This window comes from Hyla sarda, chromosome 2 (genome assembly GCF_029499605.1).
Source record: "Hyla sarda isolate aHylSar1 chromosome 2, aHylSar1.hap1, whole genome shotgun sequence".
Classification (NCBI taxonomy): Eukaryota; Metazoa; Chordata; class Amphibia; order Anura; family Hylidae; genus Hyla; species Hyla sarda.
In genome coordinates, this window is record NC_079190.1 from 298,907,556 (window position 1) to 298,926,480 (window position 18,925).

Below are 18,925 nucleotides of genomic sequence, written 5' to 3' on the forward strand. Positions count from 1 at the left end.
CACCAGTCCCCTGCCCCCTTAATCAGCCCCACATTAGGTAGTAGCAGGTTCCCCACATTAGGTAGTAGCAGGTTCCCCAAATTCGGTAGCATTGTCGTTCCCCTATCCCCCCCCCGACTCACACACACACACAGACAGGCAACCACACACACACACACACAGACAGAAAGACAGACAAACACACATGCACACACACACAGACAGACACCCACACATACACATAGACAACCTTACCTGTCCTGTGCTGTGCTTCTCTTCTCTCCGGCGGCGGCCTGACGAGTGACGTCACTGACGTCCTGTGCGGGTCTGTGGAGGTACGTCACATGTGCGACGTCCCTCTTCAGACTCGGGACGGCCAGCCAACCGGAGAAGCGGAGGAGGGCGGGGTAAGTGAAGCCTTCCAGTGTAATGAAGAAAACTGTACCCTGAAGCGGAATGTGACCCTCCGCATAGGGACACAGTTGAGGGAGGGTAATGGGAATGAAATGAGAGGGAGCGGCCTGCAAAGCAGAAAACTGTGTCCCTGTGCGGAGGGTCACATTCTGCTACAGGGCACAGTTTTTTTCATTACACCGGCATTTAGCGCAGCTTGCCAGACGCAGGGCTAAATCCCTGGCGCCGGGCAATACAAATGATATATACTTGGTGCGAGCTGTGCCGCACACCCCTAAGGCCGTCCCTGTCTGTAACTTTATTTTCTCACCTACGGAGCTGTGTTAGGGTGTATTTTTTGTATCATGAGCTTTAGTTTTAATGGTACCACTTCTGCTTATATGTGACTTTTTTATCACTTTTTATTATGTTTTTTTCTGGGGCGTGATCTGATAGAAAATCAGCAATTTTGGCATTTTCATTTGCATTGTTCACCAATCAGTATCAGTATGGGATAATTTAATAGTTCAGACAACTACGCATGCTGCGATACCAAATAGGTTTATTTATTTATTTTTAGTGTTTTATTTGAAAAATGAGAAAACGGAGCTGAGTTATAGGACTCAGAATAGGGCAATATTGACCATACTAATTTTGTAAAAAGAAAAAACAATGGGTACCATTTTTATGGTATTGACTCACACAATAAAGAAAATATGCCAGTTCTAGCGTAAAAACTAAACCCTAGAAAAGTTGCAAAACTGTAGTTTTCTTTTAAATTTCCCCACACAAATAATATTAAATGAAAGGTAACCTTACAAAGTACAATTGGTCACACAAAAAAGAAGAGTCTGTATGGGTCTGTAGATGCCAAAATAGACTGTGTCCTTAAAGGGGTACTACAGCGCTAAGACATATTATCCCCTATCCAAAGGGGTAGATGCCTGATCGTGGGGGTCCCGCCGCTGGGGACCCCCATGATCTTGCACGCAGCACCCCGTTACAATCAGTCCCCAGAGCATGTTTGCTCCATGACTGATTACTGGCGATCACGGGGCCGGAGCATTGTGACGTCACGACCCCACCCCCTGGTGACGTCATTCTCCGCCCCCTCAATGCAAGCCTATGGGAGGGCGCGTGACAACTGTGACAACATGCTCAGGGGACTGATTGTAACGGGGTGTTGCATGCAAGATCACGGGGGTCCCCAGTGGAGGGGCCCCCATGATCAGGCATCTTATCCCCTATCCAAAGGATAGGGGATAAGATGTCTGATCGCAGGGGGGGGGGCACCGCTGGGACCCCCCCGCAATCTCCCTGCAGCACCCGCTTTATGTGCCGAGCTGCGTCTCCAGGCTCGGAAACCCAACAGCGGGCCCCCTGCGATCAGACATCTAAAAAATGTCTAAAGCTAAAAAATTTCTAAAGCCGAAATACCCCTTTAAGGGGTTAAAAAGACCCATTTATAAATAAACATTAACTTTTATTTTCAGGATATGTAACATGATGTAGAGTGGGTTAATCTAAACATTATCTGTATATTACCAACTCCTTGCACTCCATCCTATAATGTGGTTGGTAAAACAGGTAACTTGAAATAAGGTATGACATTTCCAGCCCAGAGGAACATTTAGCACAATCAAGTCCTGTATATTTAAACTCTATGACACATTTTAGACATGTCATACAGTGTGCCAATTATTCTGTTTTATTCATTAAAGGAAACCAAGCAAAAACTTTAAAATATCTGACACATTTTATTTTATTTCCGACAATTTCTGACAGGGAAATAGAAACAAATCCACTACAGCCATTTGTTTATCAAATTACAAAGTATTGATATACAATGCAAGACAGAGCAGCAGTGCAAAATCTAGACACAGGAGTCATATTTTATAACCAAAGCTGTTGTCACACAGCATTTTTGGAAAAAATAAAAATTTTGATGCAGTTTTTTTGAGCCAAAGCCAGAAGTGGATCCAGCAGAAAGGATATGTATAAGGCTGTGTTCACGAAAAATGTGTGGAATGTCCGCACATGTCCAAAAGACTCAGGATATTGCAGATATTTTGCGGCTAGAACCACGCAGAAATGCACCGTCTTATAGACTGCAATGCATTTCCTTGGGGATTCCACCCAAAAAATGAACATGTTCTATGTTTTTGCGGACACCAGAATCAGGATTTCCGTGCAGGAAACATTCTGCCATGTGCGCAGGGGAGCAGGATCCCTTTGAAATCAATGGGACTCTGCTGCTGCAGAATTTCCAGACTGTAACTCTGCCTCAGACTATGTTCACATGGCAGAATTTCCAGACTGTAACTATGCCTCAGACTATGTTCACATGGCAGAATTTTCACAATTATGCACAAATTCCATTTAGCAAATTCCGAAGTGTGAATTTGTGAACGGAAACCCATTCACTACACTATACATTTTAGCAAGCGGAATCTCCGCCTTCAATTTCAAAGCGGAATTGCAGGCGGAAATTCCGTAGTCTGAACCTAGCCTAAGAGGTAATTTCACAAACAGCTTTTTGTGGCAATTTTTTGCTTATTTTTTTGAGGTAAAGCCAAGAGTAAAATTTAAAAGAGTGGTAAACAAAAAGGAAGTACCACTGTGTGTGACGCAAGCAATTTGTTGAAGAAATTTCTGTGAAGGTCATATTTCTACAAAAATTTGCAGAAAATCAAACCACATTTGTACCTATTGATCTTGTGCTAAGGGATATTTGTGTGTGTTTTTTTAATCAACTGGTGTCAGAAAGTTAAACAGATTTGTTAATTACTTCTATTAAAAAATATTAATCCTTCCAATACTTATCAGCTGCTGTTATGATCCACAGGAAGTTATTTTCTTTTAGAATTTTCTTTCTGCCAGATCACAGTGCTTTTTGCTGACACCTCTGTCCATTTTAGGAATTGTCCGGAGCAGGATAGGTTTTCCATGGGGATTTGCTCCTACTCTGCACAGTTCCTAAAATTGACAGAGGTGTCAACAGAGAGCACTGTGGTCAGACAGAAAGGAAATTCAAAAAGAATAGAACTTCCTGTGGATCTTAACAACAGCTGATAAGTACTGGAAGGATTAAGATTTTTTAATATAAGTAAATTACAAATTTGTTCAACTTTCTGCCACCAGTGGATTAAAAAAAATGTTTTCCAATGGAGTACCCCTTTAACCCCTTAAGGACCAAGGACGTACCGGTACGTCTTTGGTCCTGCTCTTCTGATATAACGCGGGGTTACACAGTAACCCCGCGTCATATCATGGCGGGCCTGGCGTCATAGTGAAGCCGGGACCCGCCTCTAATAGCGCGCAGCGCCGATCGCGGCGCCGCGCGCTATTAACCCTTTAGCCGCGCGCTCAAAGCTGAGCCGCGCGGCTAAAAGTGAAAGTGAAAGTTCCCGGCTAGCTCAGTCGGGCTGTTCGGGATAGCCGCGGCTAATCGCGGCATCCCGAACAGCTGACAGGACAGCGGGAGGGCCCCTACCTGCCTCCTCGCTGTCCGATCGCCGAATGACTGCTCAGTGCCTGAGATCCAGGCATGAGCAGTCATCCGGCAGAATCGTTGATCACTGGTTTCTTATGAGAAACCAGTGATCAACATAGAAGATCAGTGTGTGCAGTGTTATAGGTCCCTATGGGACCTATAACACTGCACAAAAAAAGTGAAAAAAAAAAGTGAATAAAGATCATTTAACTCCTCCCCTATTAAAAGTTTGAATCACCCCCCTTTTCCAATAAAAAAAAAAAACACAGTGTAAATAAAAATTAAAATAAACATATGTGGTATCACCGCATGCGGAAATGTCCGAATTATAAAAATATATCATTAGTTAAACCGCTCGGTCAATGGCGTGCGCGCAAAAAAATTCCAAAGTCCAAAATAGTGCATTTTTGGTCACTTTTTATATCATTTAAAAATGAATAAAAAGTGATCAATAAGTCCTATCAATGCAAAAATGGTACCCTTAAAAACTTCAGATCACGGCGCAAAAAATGAGCCCTCATACCGCCCCATACACGGAAAAATAAAAAAGTTATAGGGGTCAGAAGATGACAATTTTAAACGTATTAATTTTCCTGCATGTAGTTATGATTTTTTCCAGAAGTCCGACAAAATCAAACCTATATAAGTAGGGTATCATTTTAATCGTATGGACCTACAGAATACATATCAGCTGTCATTTTTACCGAAAAATGTACTACGTAGAAACGGAAGCCCCCAAAAGTTACAAAACAGCGTTTTTTTTTCAATTTTGTCGCACAATGATTTTTTTTCCCGCTTCACCATAGATTTTTGGGCAAAATGACTGACGTCATTACAAAGTAGAATTGGTAGCGCAAAAAATAAGCCATCATATGGATTTTTAGGTGTAAATTTGAAAGAGTTATGATTTTTTAAAGGCAAGGAGCAAAAAACGAAAATGCAAAAACGGAAAAACCTCCGGTCCTTAAGGGGTTAAAGGAAGATTAATTGAAATGTAATGTGTTTTTTTTTTGGTTTTGTTTTTAAACCTAAAAGAGGATTCATTTAAGTTTGCCATTAAGAAAAAAGCCACAGGAGGTTGGACAGGAAGAGTATGAACTAAAGATTGCCTAAAGCAAACATGATCAGTGAGATAAAAAGTCAACAGAAATGGGTTACATAGAAAGAATAATAATAATTAAAAAAAAAAGATGATTTAATCATAGACGATTCAACTGTTTTAAAATGCCAAATGCAAACATAGACGCCTTTTTTCTTTTACCACCTGACAGTATTCAAGGCCTTAATATGAAGTGTATGTCTTACACTTATACCTTAATGCATTCTAATCACTGGGTAAATACAAGCACTTTACAAATGTAGTCAAAGAACATTGGGGAAGATAGTAAAAAACCTCCTAAGGGTAGGGTCACAGGTGCCGTATTTTACTGCATATTTTTTCCAGCCGATTTTGCTACCCATTGACTTGGGTAGGAAAATACGCAACATCAAATATGCAGCAAAATACATAGCAAAATGTGACACGTGTAACCTACCCTAAAAGAAAAAAACTGTCTTTGCTACCCATAACAACCAACTATGGTTCAGCTTTTAATGTTTTTTTTTCTTTAAAGAGCAGAAAATGAAGTAAAAGCTAAACTGTGATTGGTTGCTATGGACAAAGGACAGTTTTTCATGATCTGCCATTATGTCTTTGCATGGTTTGAAGCAGGCCATATAACAATCTCTCTCTCAAAAAAAGAATCAACTGCTCTTCTCTCCCAAATATTCACCCTTTAGCCATATGATGGCATCATTGGTTGTTTATTTATCTCAAAATTTCTGCCAACTTTTCTTCATAATATCTTGAGTTTTCTTCTAAATCCTCCCAGGGAATGAAGGCTCCTTGTTCACTTTTTTGCTCACTTTCACCTTCTTCATTCAGAACAATATCTGGCTCTACAAAATTTTGCCATACATACAAATAATCAGCACTCGTCATCATTCTCAACTGGCAGCCAGCAGTGCTTATACCCCGTAATGCACCACGGATTTCAGATTCTTCCCACTGGAAAAGCCGAGCAACTACTAAACGTAATTTGACAGTTTTATTCTTTCGCAGACACCGGGCAATTGAGGCTGCACAATTTACGCAAGGGCTGGATGACACATAACAGGTGACACCGACAGGGCCAGAAGTGAGAAACTGTGGCAGAACATTGGAGAAAAACGCCTCCTCTGCATGGGCCGAGACATGCTCATCTTCCAGGTACCCATGAAACACCTGGCCTTCTCCTCGTTCTATAGTGTAGCATAATAAAGTCTTATTACGTCCAGAACTATACTCCACATTCTTGAACTGGAACATAAAAGAAGAAGCAGGGATGCGGCTCCTAAGAATAACAAGATAGAAAACTATTTTAATAGAATTCTAAGCAATATCATACTCATATATACATCCATAACTTTATGCCTACTGCTCATCTTCTTTAAGGGGTACTCTAGTAAAAAAAAAAAAAAAAAAAAAAAAAAAAAAAAAAGGATTCTCCCATAATTCCCAGGCTGCTGCAATTAAAAAAGTAAACATTGACTTACCTTCCGCTGCTTGCCCGGTGCTGCTGGTATCACAGTCTTGTCCTCCAGTGCAGTCGTCTTCCCTCTTTTAGGGTCCGACACGTCACATTGCCATCAAACAGCCAGGCCCAATACATCACACTATCTCTCAGCCTATCATCGGCCAGCGGCGGGCAGCGATTAGCTAAGCTGCAGGGTGACATGTCGGACCTCAACAGCAGGAAGGAGATCAAACCGCAGGACAAGACAGTGATAGCAGTGGCATCGTGGAATCAGTGGGAGGTAAATGCATGTTTATTTTTTTTTAATTGCAGCAACCCTCAGGCATAATGAGAAAGTAAAATATTTTGCTGGAGTATCTCTTTGAGAAGACGTTTAAAGAGGTTTAAAAAAAAAAATATATATATATATATATATTTAGTACATCTGAATACATTCTGCATATAATTTAATACTATAGAAGGACAGATTTCACAACCTAGGGGAATATATTCAAGTGGCTTCTATTTGCAATAGGCTCTGGCAGAATTCTTCTCCCTCTTGTTAAGTTATCTTGTGCAATTGTATGCACAGATACAAATACCAAGCTAGACGACATTCTTCTCATTGAGTAGACAAATATATACATTCTCTGTGTACTGAGTTCAGTTCAGTCTTCTCTGCCATAGTCATCATAGTTAAGATAACAAAATGTTTTCTGTCTGTAGATTGTGCTGCCCTGGATGGAGCATCTGTCACTTTAACCTCCGGGTGTCAAGGAATTTTAGAAAGATATTTTTAGCTTTACTGTAGGCTTCTTTTATCATCTGTCACTTTGCTAATCTCTTATCCCACAGCAAAAATGAAACTCGTTGAGCATACTGTGTTTCTTCAGCAAAGACCACCACTTTAATTAGGGTCTGGGGGCAGGAATCAGGAAAATACTATTTAAAAATAGCAGTTTACCGAAATACAGTATGTATTTACACCTATTGTATTTCCACATTGGCACAATACAGCAGAACAGCCATGTTAATTTTCACTATTATTATGTTAATATTATTAATATACAGATAGAAAACACGAGACAGCACTCACCATCCAAGTAGACTTTGTTACCAAGCATTCAGATGCATCCAAAATGAACCCAGGTGGAGGAGGGGAGCACAGCTGGGACAGACTGTTTCACGCTAATAGCGTGAATCAGTCTGTTGGATGGTGAGTGCTGTCCCATATTTTCTATCTGTATATTTGTCCTCTACTTCTACAGACATTGCACCACCACATTTCCACTGTCGGCAAGCTTCTACTGCTAACTCCCACAGCGGACTCACCCTAGTTACGTTAGTGCTGGACCTCATTGCTCTCTACGTATTGTTAATATTAATATTTTCTTAAAGGGGCAAAAAAGGAAAAAGTGATAAGCTGTATTATGCATTGTCTGGGGTATAAAGGGATTGTGCACTAGATAAAAGCTGCACATCACTCCTTCAGGCCCAACAATTTTTCTTGGAGTGGTCTTTAAAAGTCGGTAGGTACAGACAGTCAATAATACACTTAATTTATTACATTTCTACTGAAAATACAAGTTCTGTAACAATAAAATAATATATCCATCATCATCACCACACAAAATTGATTTGTAATATTTTAATCCAAAAGTTACTTTATAGGTTTATAGAGTTTTTATTGCTTACAATTTTTTTTAGAATTTATAAAGTTTATAGAATAACAGCTTCTATGTAAGTTTATAACCTTATAAGTTTATATGTAACAGTTCTAGATTTTAATATTTCCGGAAAATTTATGGGCTCAAGGTGTTTATGTATTGTTTGCTGACCAGCTGCCCCTGTAACTGGAGAGGGGTTATTGCTGTCTCTGTTATAGCAACTGGCAGGGGAGCCATGGATAAATCACTAACAGGGACAGAAACTTTCCACTGGAACAATGGATCTCAATTACTTACTCCACAATCTTTTCAGATACTAAATTTAGCATGAATGTTTCTCTCTTTTGAAGAGAATGGTCTCTTTGCGTAAAATGGCAGTATTTGCAAAGCTACATAAACTATCCCATATGAAAGGAAACAGTTTGTCACCAATTTTTTATTTATGTGTTGCTTCATTTTTGCAGATTGTTGTCAATGTGAACAGAACACAAATATATTCTTGATCAGAACTAATGTCCCTCTGTCCTAGCTGTATACAATTTTAATGAATAACATAGAGAGTATATTCAATTATCACCATATCTATATGGAGTGGCCCTTGGTTGCATGATTTTGCTAGTAAAATGTGCAGCCATTGGCAGTAACTGCAATGTCACACCATAATCTTATCATTTAGCCGTCTCACTTTGTGTATTTCCATACACGTATTTGGCATGTGCATACTTGTTTATTGCTCCATACAACTGTTAGCAACATCAGTTCAAGGTCTTCTGTTGTAGTAACTAGTAGGACCCCAGTAATATGTAAAGTAGTTGTAGTCATAAATCAATAGTAATTCCAGTTAATAGCTCATTTACACATTAGCCCTGTACAGCTCCCTAATTTTATTTATGTGGAAGACATATGGAATATGATATAGAAAGCCTTTTATAGTAGAACTTTTATTCAACCATATAAAACAAAAAAAGAAATTATAAATAAATATATATATATATATGTATGTGTATATATATATATATATATATATATACACATACACACGTGTGTAAAGTTCAGCTAACTGGAAAATGTTGATATAAAGCTTCTGTTAGGATTCAATTCAGGGTAAAAAAACAAATTATCGAAAATTTTTAAAAACCTTTTATTATTAGAATTCACTTGCTACCAGTGGTAACAATTCCAATAATAAACCAATTTTCTCTAGGCTCTATTAGCTCATATAGATGTAACATATTTCCTAATAGCATGGCGACTTAGTGGTTAGTAATGTAGGCTTTCTGGTGTCTAGGGGTCAAATCAGACCTCTCTGCACAGTTTTATATAAGTGAATGAATAAATATAACAGAAAGAATTCCTTTTCTCATTGCCACTCTATTAGCTAGATTGACTCTTCCTTAGCTCAAACCAATGGTTCTATGAACACCATGTAATTCTTCATTTTCTCATACTCCAACCTGCAGCAGTCCAACCCCCCCTCATCACACAAGCTGGGTTTATCATTGGCGATCTGTCACATAGCTTGTCAGGTTGAACAGACCAGCTCAAGGCACAGAAGGAAACTCTTAACACTACTGTTCTAATTTTTAGGTTGGTTCCCCTAAATAATTCAAACTTAGACCACTATGATGTTCATTGACAGTGATTTGTGCTGCAAACCCCTTTTTCAGTATGATCACTGTCTAATGTCTACAAAGTGCATGGCATACGCACTATTTCCCCTCTGGCTGTATGGGAATGTTGTGTCTTACAGTTTTCCCTTTCTTCCTGTTGCTGCTGAGACAGGTCTCTGCAGTCTACATTGTGACATTTGAGAGAGAACAGAAGTGCAGGAATCAATCATCAGAGAACAGCCCATGTGCTGGGGACCCTAAAAGCTCATGCATATGGCTGTATAAGTTCTATTCAATGTAAAGACTGTAGGCTATCCAGCTCTTTAAAATTGTTGGACTTTGCTTAGGATAGACCACCAATGTCAGATTTGGGGGGCTGACTCTCTATTGCAGGATAATCTACATTGTAATCTTTTGATTATAAAATGAGGGGCAAGCTGGCTGAAACAAAGTATATTGTTCTACTTTTCGGCTTCTGAGGACAGGGAAGGAGATTAGAAAGGGAATGTACAGTAATGTGTCCCTGTTTTCTTTTAGAGAGTGCTAAGTGTGCCTACTGACAGTGGAGAAGGTAACATTTCGGTTTATTACTTGATATACAGTACATGGAAAATAAAGCAAACACATACACATAGGTATGTGTGTCATTTTTTTTCCAGGTAAACATCATTTCATTTGTCTTGTTAGGTCACTGTGACATGCATGTTCCTTGTTATCTTTGTTATGCTAGGTAACTAGATAGGATGATACATGCAAACTATAGATGACACAGGTAACCAAAGAAGCTGGATTCTTTATCAAAATAATGGGATCTATAACTGATCACAAAGGTCGACATATACATTTCACACTGCTGTGAGGCCCATTAGCCAATGGTATTAATAGATGCAGTCTGCTTCTGGTGTATTTGTGAAGTGAAATATTCTCTGCTTGGAACTTAACATACATAATAGAGCACTTTATACCACAGCATACAAATTTAGAATAGTGTTTATCTCTTGGTTTGGTCAAACAGAGATCTGTATTTAACAGCAGTGTAGTAACAGACATTAGGAATTACCCATCAATGGTTTTTATCTCAGCTTTTGGGCAGTTTTTACATTTATTATTATTATTTTTTAAAGTGGATGAAAAAAAGCATAGGGAATATGAAGAAAGGACTTCTCCCACCTGCTGGATCCACTAACAGGAATTGGCTCAAAAACAGCATCAAAAACTGCTAAATTCAAAACTGTCTCAAAACAGTGTGTGTGAAACCAACCCATATGCAATTTCACATTGTAAGACATTTTCTATTAACACTTACCCTTCCACTACTTCAAAAGGAGGCAACTCTTCCAGTTGTTTCTTCTCGGCGTCCTCTTCTGCAGGGGCCTCTGAGTTTTCTGAATCCTTAGGTACCTCATTGTTTTTATTAGGTTTGGCTTTATTTACTTGGGCCATGATAAGATGAACTGATTTTTAAATCAAAAGGAGGAAAGATTAAATATAGGCACTATCATAGGAGATGCAACTGGACAAGAGAGAAATGGAAGGCTTGCTGTAAAGGGTCAGAGACCAGGGGTGGGCTGACAGAGCACTTGGGTGGAGAACAGATTTATCTTGGTTCTAAATATGGCACCAGGGAGTGACAGTGACAGGATGACCTCTCTGGAATCAGCATCCCCCACTCCTTGTCACATATGCCTTTGCTGCCAGCAGACTGCAACTAATGACTAGAATGCAGCAGATAAAAGCAACATCTTTATTTCATAGATGCAGTGGCTGAAACAACAAAAGCCATAAACTTGTTATTTCTGTACACGTCAGACAGGTGTCTTAGCTTTATAACATTTGTTAGACCTCTTTACTTACAGACACAATAATGGCCACAGGGAAAAAAATATTGCTTGTAATGTGCACTTTATATATCTTAATTATAATGATTATTGTAATATATATATATATATATATATATATATATATATATATATATACATATATATATATATATATACATACACACACACACACACACAAGTAATTTTTCCCTTTAACGATGCAGCGATTTTAGTTTTTTGCATTTTTTTCCTCCCCGTCTTCTAAAATCCATCTCTTCCAATTATTAATCAATTGTTCATCTATAAGGGCTTGTTGTTTGAAGGACTTATTGTACTTTGTAATGACATCACTTATTTTACCACAAAATGTATAGTGAAGCAAAAAAAATAAAAATTGTTTGTGGGGGAAAATTGGAAAGAAACGGCATTATGCAACCTTTAGGGGATTGCATTTTACGTAGTGCACATTATTAGTAAAAATGACACAGTATCTTTATTCTGTAGGTCCATACGATTCCAATAATACCCAATTTATACAGGTTTTGTTTTATTTTGATTTGTTATATTATTTTATTGATAACTTGGGAAAAGGGGAGTGATTCAAACCTTTATTAGGGGGAGGGGTTATACAGTTACTACTTTTTTTTTAACATTTTATTTTAGTCATAGGGGACTATAACATAGTAACATAATTCATAAGGTTGAAAAAAGACCAGAGTCCATCAAGTTCAACCTATAACCCTAACATGGAATCATTTGATTGCTAACACTGATCAATGCTACGTTATTACACAGCATTGATCAGTGTTAGGTGCGGTCTGTTGCTCTAGCCTGCCAAAGCAGGCTGGAGCCACAGACCGAAGATCCGTCAGCACGGAGGAAGTTAGGGACCCTCTGGCCATCAGTTAAGGTGTATGGGACCACACGATTGCTCTGCAGGGGTCATGATCACCCATTGCAACCGGCTGGCAACATTTATAATCAGATTGATAGTGAAATCTAAAGGGTTATTAGCCTTGCAGCGGTGATTGCTGCTGCAGGCTATTAGCTGCAGTCCCTGACTGTTGATTCCAGCTGGGGGCCGTGCTGTACAGAGCTGGATGACATTAGAATCCGCTCCGTAGCTGCTCCCCCCTTCGCAGGACGTACCCAAAATGCTCATAGAAATTAAAGTAAAACTAAATCAAATCTATAAGTCCCTAAATTTACTACATAAGGATAATAAATAACTCAACAATGTCTTCTAATACAATTGTAAGAATCATTCTGTGTGATGATAATAATAAGATTAATAGTCTTTGCTAGGCTGTGAACAATTCCAATTTCAGGGCTCGTTCACATGAGTGGATTTCCTTTCAAACTTGCTCTGTGTTTCCAGCTGCAAATTTGAAAGGGGTAGGATTTTTGCTGGCGGAATCTCTGCAGAGGAAAATCCATCACAGACCCCATTGGAGTCAATAGGGTTTGCAGTGGATTTTCAACAGCGGAGATTCTGCTGCTGAAAATCTGCTGCACAGGTTTTCAAACTCGCACCTGGAAACACACCGCGAGTTTGAAACAAAATACACTCGGGGTAGGAACAAATGTTGAAGATACGCAGCAGATTTTCTGCAGCCGAAAATGTGCCAAAGGAAGGTGTGGATACAGCTGAAAGGGAAAGTATAAGGCCTCATTCACATGACAGAATTTCTGATCAGAATCCGGTGGAAAAATGTAGCTTGTTTTCAATGAGATTCTGCTGCACGGTGAACATGGTGCAATTTCTGCGGTGGAAAAATCTGCCACCTGTCAAGGTAAAAAGAAAGCGCTTTATACAGAAAAAGTAGGATTAAAAAAAAACTATAAATAGGATTGATCCAACGAGGTGAACACATAAAACAACTCAAAAATTGATCATGGGTAAGTAATTATGTTGTGTAATTAGTAAAACATGGTACAAACGTTTAGCCAAATGATATAAATGATTTATTATACAATAAAATTTCAACACCATAAAACTAATAAACACAAAAAACAATAATATGCACCAGCATGCAATTCCCAGATTCGGTCACAAGATGGCTCTACCACAACTCCGCCCCTAGACATCTTATCCCCTATCCAAAGGATAGGGGATAGGATGTCAGATCGCCGCGGTCCCACTGCTGGGGCCCCCCGGGATTGCCGTTGCGGCACCCCACTGTCATTACTGCACAGAGCGAGTTCGCTCTGCACGTAATGACAGGCAATACAGGTGCCGGAGCATCGTTACGTCATGGCTCCGCCCCTCGTGATGTCATGACCCGCCCCCTCAATATAAGTCTATAGGAGAAGGCGTGGCGGTCGTCATGCCCCTGCCATAGACTTGCATTAAGGGGGCGGGCCGTGATGTCTAGGGGATAAGATGTCTAGGGGCGGAGAACCCCTTTAAGGACACAGCCCATTTTAGCCTTAAAGGGGTTCACCGCTAAAAACATATTATCCCCTATCCAAAGGACAGGGGATAAGATGTTAGATTGTGGAGATCCCGCTGCTGGGAACACCCACGATCTCCGCTGTTGCATCCTTGTCATTCGGTGCACAGAGCGAATCCTGCTTCGTGCTCGATGCCTGAGGATACCACTAGCCATCATGCCCCCTCCCATAGACATGAATGTCGGGGGTGACGTCATGAATGCGGGAGCAGCAAGCTTCCGTGTTCCGGATGCTGCCGCTGCCGGCCTGGTGATCCCCCGCGGTGGGACCCCCGCGACCTAACATCTTATCTCCTATCCTTTAATGGGGTACTCTACTGAAAAACTTTTTTTTTTCTTTAAATCAACTGCTGCCAGAGAGTTAAACAATGTAAATTACTTCTATTTAAAAATCTTAATCTTTCCAGTACTTATCAGCTGCTGTATACTACAGAAGAAGTTCTTTTCTTTTTGAATTTCCTTTCTGTCTGACCACAGTGCTCTCTGCTGACACCTCTGTCCATGTCAGGAACTGTCCGGAGCAGGATAGGTTTGCTATGGGGATTTGTTCCTACTCTGGACAGTTCCTGACATTGTAACATCATTCATGAGGTTGAAAAAAGACCAGAGTCCATCAAGTTCAACCTATATCCCTAATGAGTCCCTACTGAGTTGAGTTGATCCAGAGGAAGGCAAAAAAAACTCATACTAGAGGTAAACATTCCTTCCTGAATCCAAATATGGCAGTCAGAATAAATCCCTGGATCAACGTTTTGTCCCTATAAATCTAGTATACATAACCAGCAATGTTATTACTCTCCAAAAATGCATCCAGACCCGTTTTGAACTCTTTTACAGAGTTCACCATGACCACCTCCTCTGGCAGAGAGTTCCATAGCCTCACTGCTCTTACAGTAAAGACCCCCCCCCCCCCCCGTCTGTGCTGGTGTAGAAACCTTCTTTCCTCAAGAGATAGAGGATGCCCCCTTGTTATAGATACAGTCCTGGGGATGAATACATCATGGGAGAGATCTCTGTACTCTCCCCTGATATATTTATACATAGTTATTAGGTCTCCCCTAAGCCTTCTTTTTTCTAAACTAAATAACCCTAATTCTGTTAATCTTTCTGGGTACTGTAGTCCTCCCATTCCCCATATTACCCTGGTTGCCTGTCTTTGAACCCTCACCATCTCCACTATATCTTTCTTGTACACTGGGGCCCAGTACTGTACACAGTATTCTATGTGTGGTTTGACTAGTGTTTTGTACAGTGGTAGAATTATTTCCTTGTCGTGAGCATCTATGCCCCTATTGATGCACCCCATGATTTTATTAGCCTTGCAGCAGCTGCCCGACACTGGTCACTACAGCTAAATTTACTGTTAACAGACTCCCAGGTCCTTTTCCATGTCACTCGTCCCAAGTGTTCTCCCACTTAATACATAATCCCAGCCTGGATTTTCTTCCCCATGTGCATTACCTTACATTTATCAGTGTTGAACCTCATCTGCCACTTCCAAGCCCAAGCCTCCAACCTATCCAGATCCATTTGTAACAGTGCACTGTCCTCTATAGTGTTTACCGCTTTACAGAGTTTAGTATCATCTGCAAAGATTGTTACTTTACTATTCAACCCCTCTACAAGGTCATTAATAAATATATTAAATAGAACAGGACCCAAGACTGACCCCTGTGGTACCCCACTAGTAACAGTCACCCAATCAGAATAAGTACCATTAATAGCCACCCTCTGTTTCCTATCACTGAGCCAGTTACTTACCCATTTACACACATTCTCCCTGAGCCCAATCCTTCTCATTTTATGCACCAACCTTTAATGTGGAACCGTATCAAATGCTTTGGAAAAATCCAGATATACGACATCCAGCGATTGCCCCTGGTCCAGTCTGGAGCTCACCTCCCCATAAAAGCTGATCAGGTTAGTATGGCAGGACCAATCCCTCATAAAGCCATGCTGATATGGAGTCATACATTTATTTTTATCAAGATATTCCAAAATAGCATCTCTAAGAAAACCCTCAAAAAATTTACATACAACGGAGGTTAAACTAACAGGTCTATAATTCCCGGGGTCACCTTTTGACCCCTTTTAAAATATTGGCACCACCTTTGCCATGCGCCAGTCCTGGGGAACAGTCCCTGTCACTATAGAGTCCATGAATATTAGAAATAGGAGTCTGTCTATTACATTACTTAATTCCTTTAGAACATGGGGATGAATGCATTCTGGACCTGGTGATTTGTTTATTTAGATTTTATGTAGGCGGCACTGTACTTCTTCCTGGGTTAGACAGGTGACCTGTACTGGGGAGTTTACCTTATCTTGCTGTATTTCACTTGGCATTTCATTTTCCTCGTTTAACACAATGGAGAAGAATTTGTTTAATAAATTAGCTTTTTCCTGATCCCCGTTTATAATTTCTTCCTTGTCATTTTTTAAAGGGCCAACACTTTCATTATTGACCTTTTTGCTATTTACATAGTTAAAGAACATTTTGGGGTTAGTTTTACTCTCTTTGGCAATGAGTCTTTCTGTCTCTATTTTTGCAGCTTTTATAATTTTTTTTACATATTTTACATTTTTCTCTATAGCTTTTTAATGCTTCTTCACTGTTGTCCTGTTTTATTAGTTTAAATGCTTTATTTTTGTCATTTTTTTGCCCCTTAACATTTTTATTCATCCATATTGGTTTTCTTTTATTTCTGACCCTTAAGGTATATACATCTTACAGTGAGAATTTAAGATATTTTTAAAAGTCTCCCATTTAGTGTCAGTATTATTCTTTTTGAGGACATTATCCCATTTTATACGGTAGAGCCGGTATACGACAGCAAAGTCAGCCCAGTTCTCCATGAACCCAAACCCCTCCTTCCTACACCAGCTTCTCAGGCACTTGTTTACCTCCCCAATCTCCCGCTGCCTCTCTGATGTGGCTCGTGGTGGCTGACATGGACAGAGGTGTCAGTAGAGAGCATTGAAGCCAGACAGAAAGGAAATTCAAAAGAAAACAACTTTCTGTGGAACATACAGCAGCTGATAAGTACTGGAAGGGTTAATATTTTTCAATAGAAGTAATTTACAAATCTGTTTAACTTTCTGGCACCAGTTGATTTTAAAAAATGTTTTCCAGTGGAGTACCCCTTTAAGGACTAGGACAATGTTATTTTTACATTTAAATTTTTTCCTCCTCTCCATCTAAAATACATAAGTCTGATATTTTCATTTACAGACCCATATGAGGGCTTGTTGATAATGGCATCACCCATTTTACCCTAAAATGTACGATAAACCTAAAAAATTATTTTTTTGTGTAAAGAAAATGTTAATAATTTTGCAAATTTGAAGAGGTTTCATTTTCACGCTGTACACTTTACGGTGAAAATGACATGTTTTCTTTATTTTGTGGGTCAATATGATTAAAATGATACCAGTGGTTACATACTTTTCTATTATTGTACTGCTTTTAAAAAAATCTCAATCTTTAAAAAAATTTTTTTTTAACAAAATTAGTACGTTTAAAATTGCCCTATTTTAACCACCTCTCACATTTTCATTTTTCCATAAACGGACATGTGTGAGGGCTAATTTTTTGCGCCAAGATCTGACATTTTTTTAGTACCACTTTTGCATATATGACTTTTTTGATTGCTATTTATAAATTTTTTTGTAATATGATGGGACCAAAAAGCTTAAATTTAGAATTTTTTTTTTTACCTTTACGCCACTCAACGTACAGTATCATTACATTTTATTTTTATAGTTCGGACATTTAGGCATGCGGTAATACCCAATGATGACCTGTGGGTGTAAGCAGGGCTGCCATCAGAAATTTCGGGGCCCCTCACACAGCTCAAGGCCTTCCCCCCGTTTCATGTAGAGATACATGGAGGGGGTGTGCTGGCCGCAGCTTCCTGCGGGGTACAGACGTCAGCTTCCAGCAAACTGCCGGGGCCTGTGCAGGAGATCGCGGGGGGTCCCAGTGCTTGGACCCCCCTGCGATCTATAACATGGATTTCCTTGGATAGGGGATAAGTTATTTTTTTTTTACCAGACTACTCCTTTTAAAGAGGGGCCTACCCAAACTATATGGAACCAACTATTAACAGAGGGGCCTACCCAAACTATATGGAACCAACTATTAACAGAGGGGCCTACCAAAACTATAATGGGGGCTCCATATAGTTTGCGTAGGCCCTCTGTTAATAGTTGCCCCTATAGTTGTGGTAGGCCCCTCTGTTAATAGTTGCCCCCATAGTTGTGATAGGCCTGGGCCCCTCTCAGAGAGGCCTACAACTATATGGGGGGAAAACTGTTAAAGGAGGGCCTAAAACAACTATATGGGCAGGGGCACAATTTGCCACTATATAGTTGTTATACGCCCCTTTCTGCTGTTAACCATTGCCCCCAATGCTGTATCAATGCGCAGCGGCCGTGCGCAGGGGTGTAGCTAGAAACCACAGGGCCCCGATGCAAAAAATTACCTCGGGGCTCCCTACCCCTCCCCCCAGACCCCCTCCCCCCAGGGCCCGGGCATTTTATAATAAGCAGCTCATTTTTTTGGTGGAGGTCCGACTGCTGAGACCCCCACCGATCACCTCGGCTGAAGTGGTTCTTCAGCTGTTGGAAAGTTAAAACTCCCATCATGTCTGGAGAGCCTCTGGCAATGGGAGTTGTAGTTTTGTAACAGCTGAAGAGACACAGATTGGACACAGTTTTACCCATCATCACTGGAAAACTTACAAGTGACTACAGCTCTGATGGGACAGTCAGGAGAACACACAATGATATCAGTGACCTAAGTGACATCTTCTGACTTGAGTGATATCTTCTCGGTTATCTTTTCTTCATCGGGTCCAGAGACCAGGTCTTCCTCCAGCTCCATCTTCTCTGCAGAGTCTGACATCCAGACATCATTGGCTCCTCACTTTGTCAGCAGATCCTCATCCTCTGCATGAAGACAATAATCATTATAA

General features: G+C 40.1%; 1 protein-coding gene across 1 annotated transcript; it reads right to left on the reverse strand.

Annotated features, from left to right (window-relative positions):
* Window positions 1-4,131: 4,131 nt before the first annotated feature.
* Window positions 4,132-18,703, reverse strand: LOC130356284 (C->U-editing enzyme APOBEC-2-like). Its single transcript, XM_056557555.1, has 3 exons — window positions 18,693-18,703; window positions 10,983-11,130; window positions 4,132-6,237 (listed from the first exon to the last, which is right to left on the reverse strand). Exons 2-3 carry the CDS (start codon window positions 11,117-11,119, stop codon window positions 5,673-5,675), a joined length of 702 nt encoding a protein of 233 aa, XP_056413530.1. The 5' UTR covers window positions 11,120-11,130; window positions 18,693-18,703; the 3' UTR covers window positions 4,132-5,672.
* Between the last annotated feature and the right edge of the window lie 222 nt (window positions 18,704-18,925).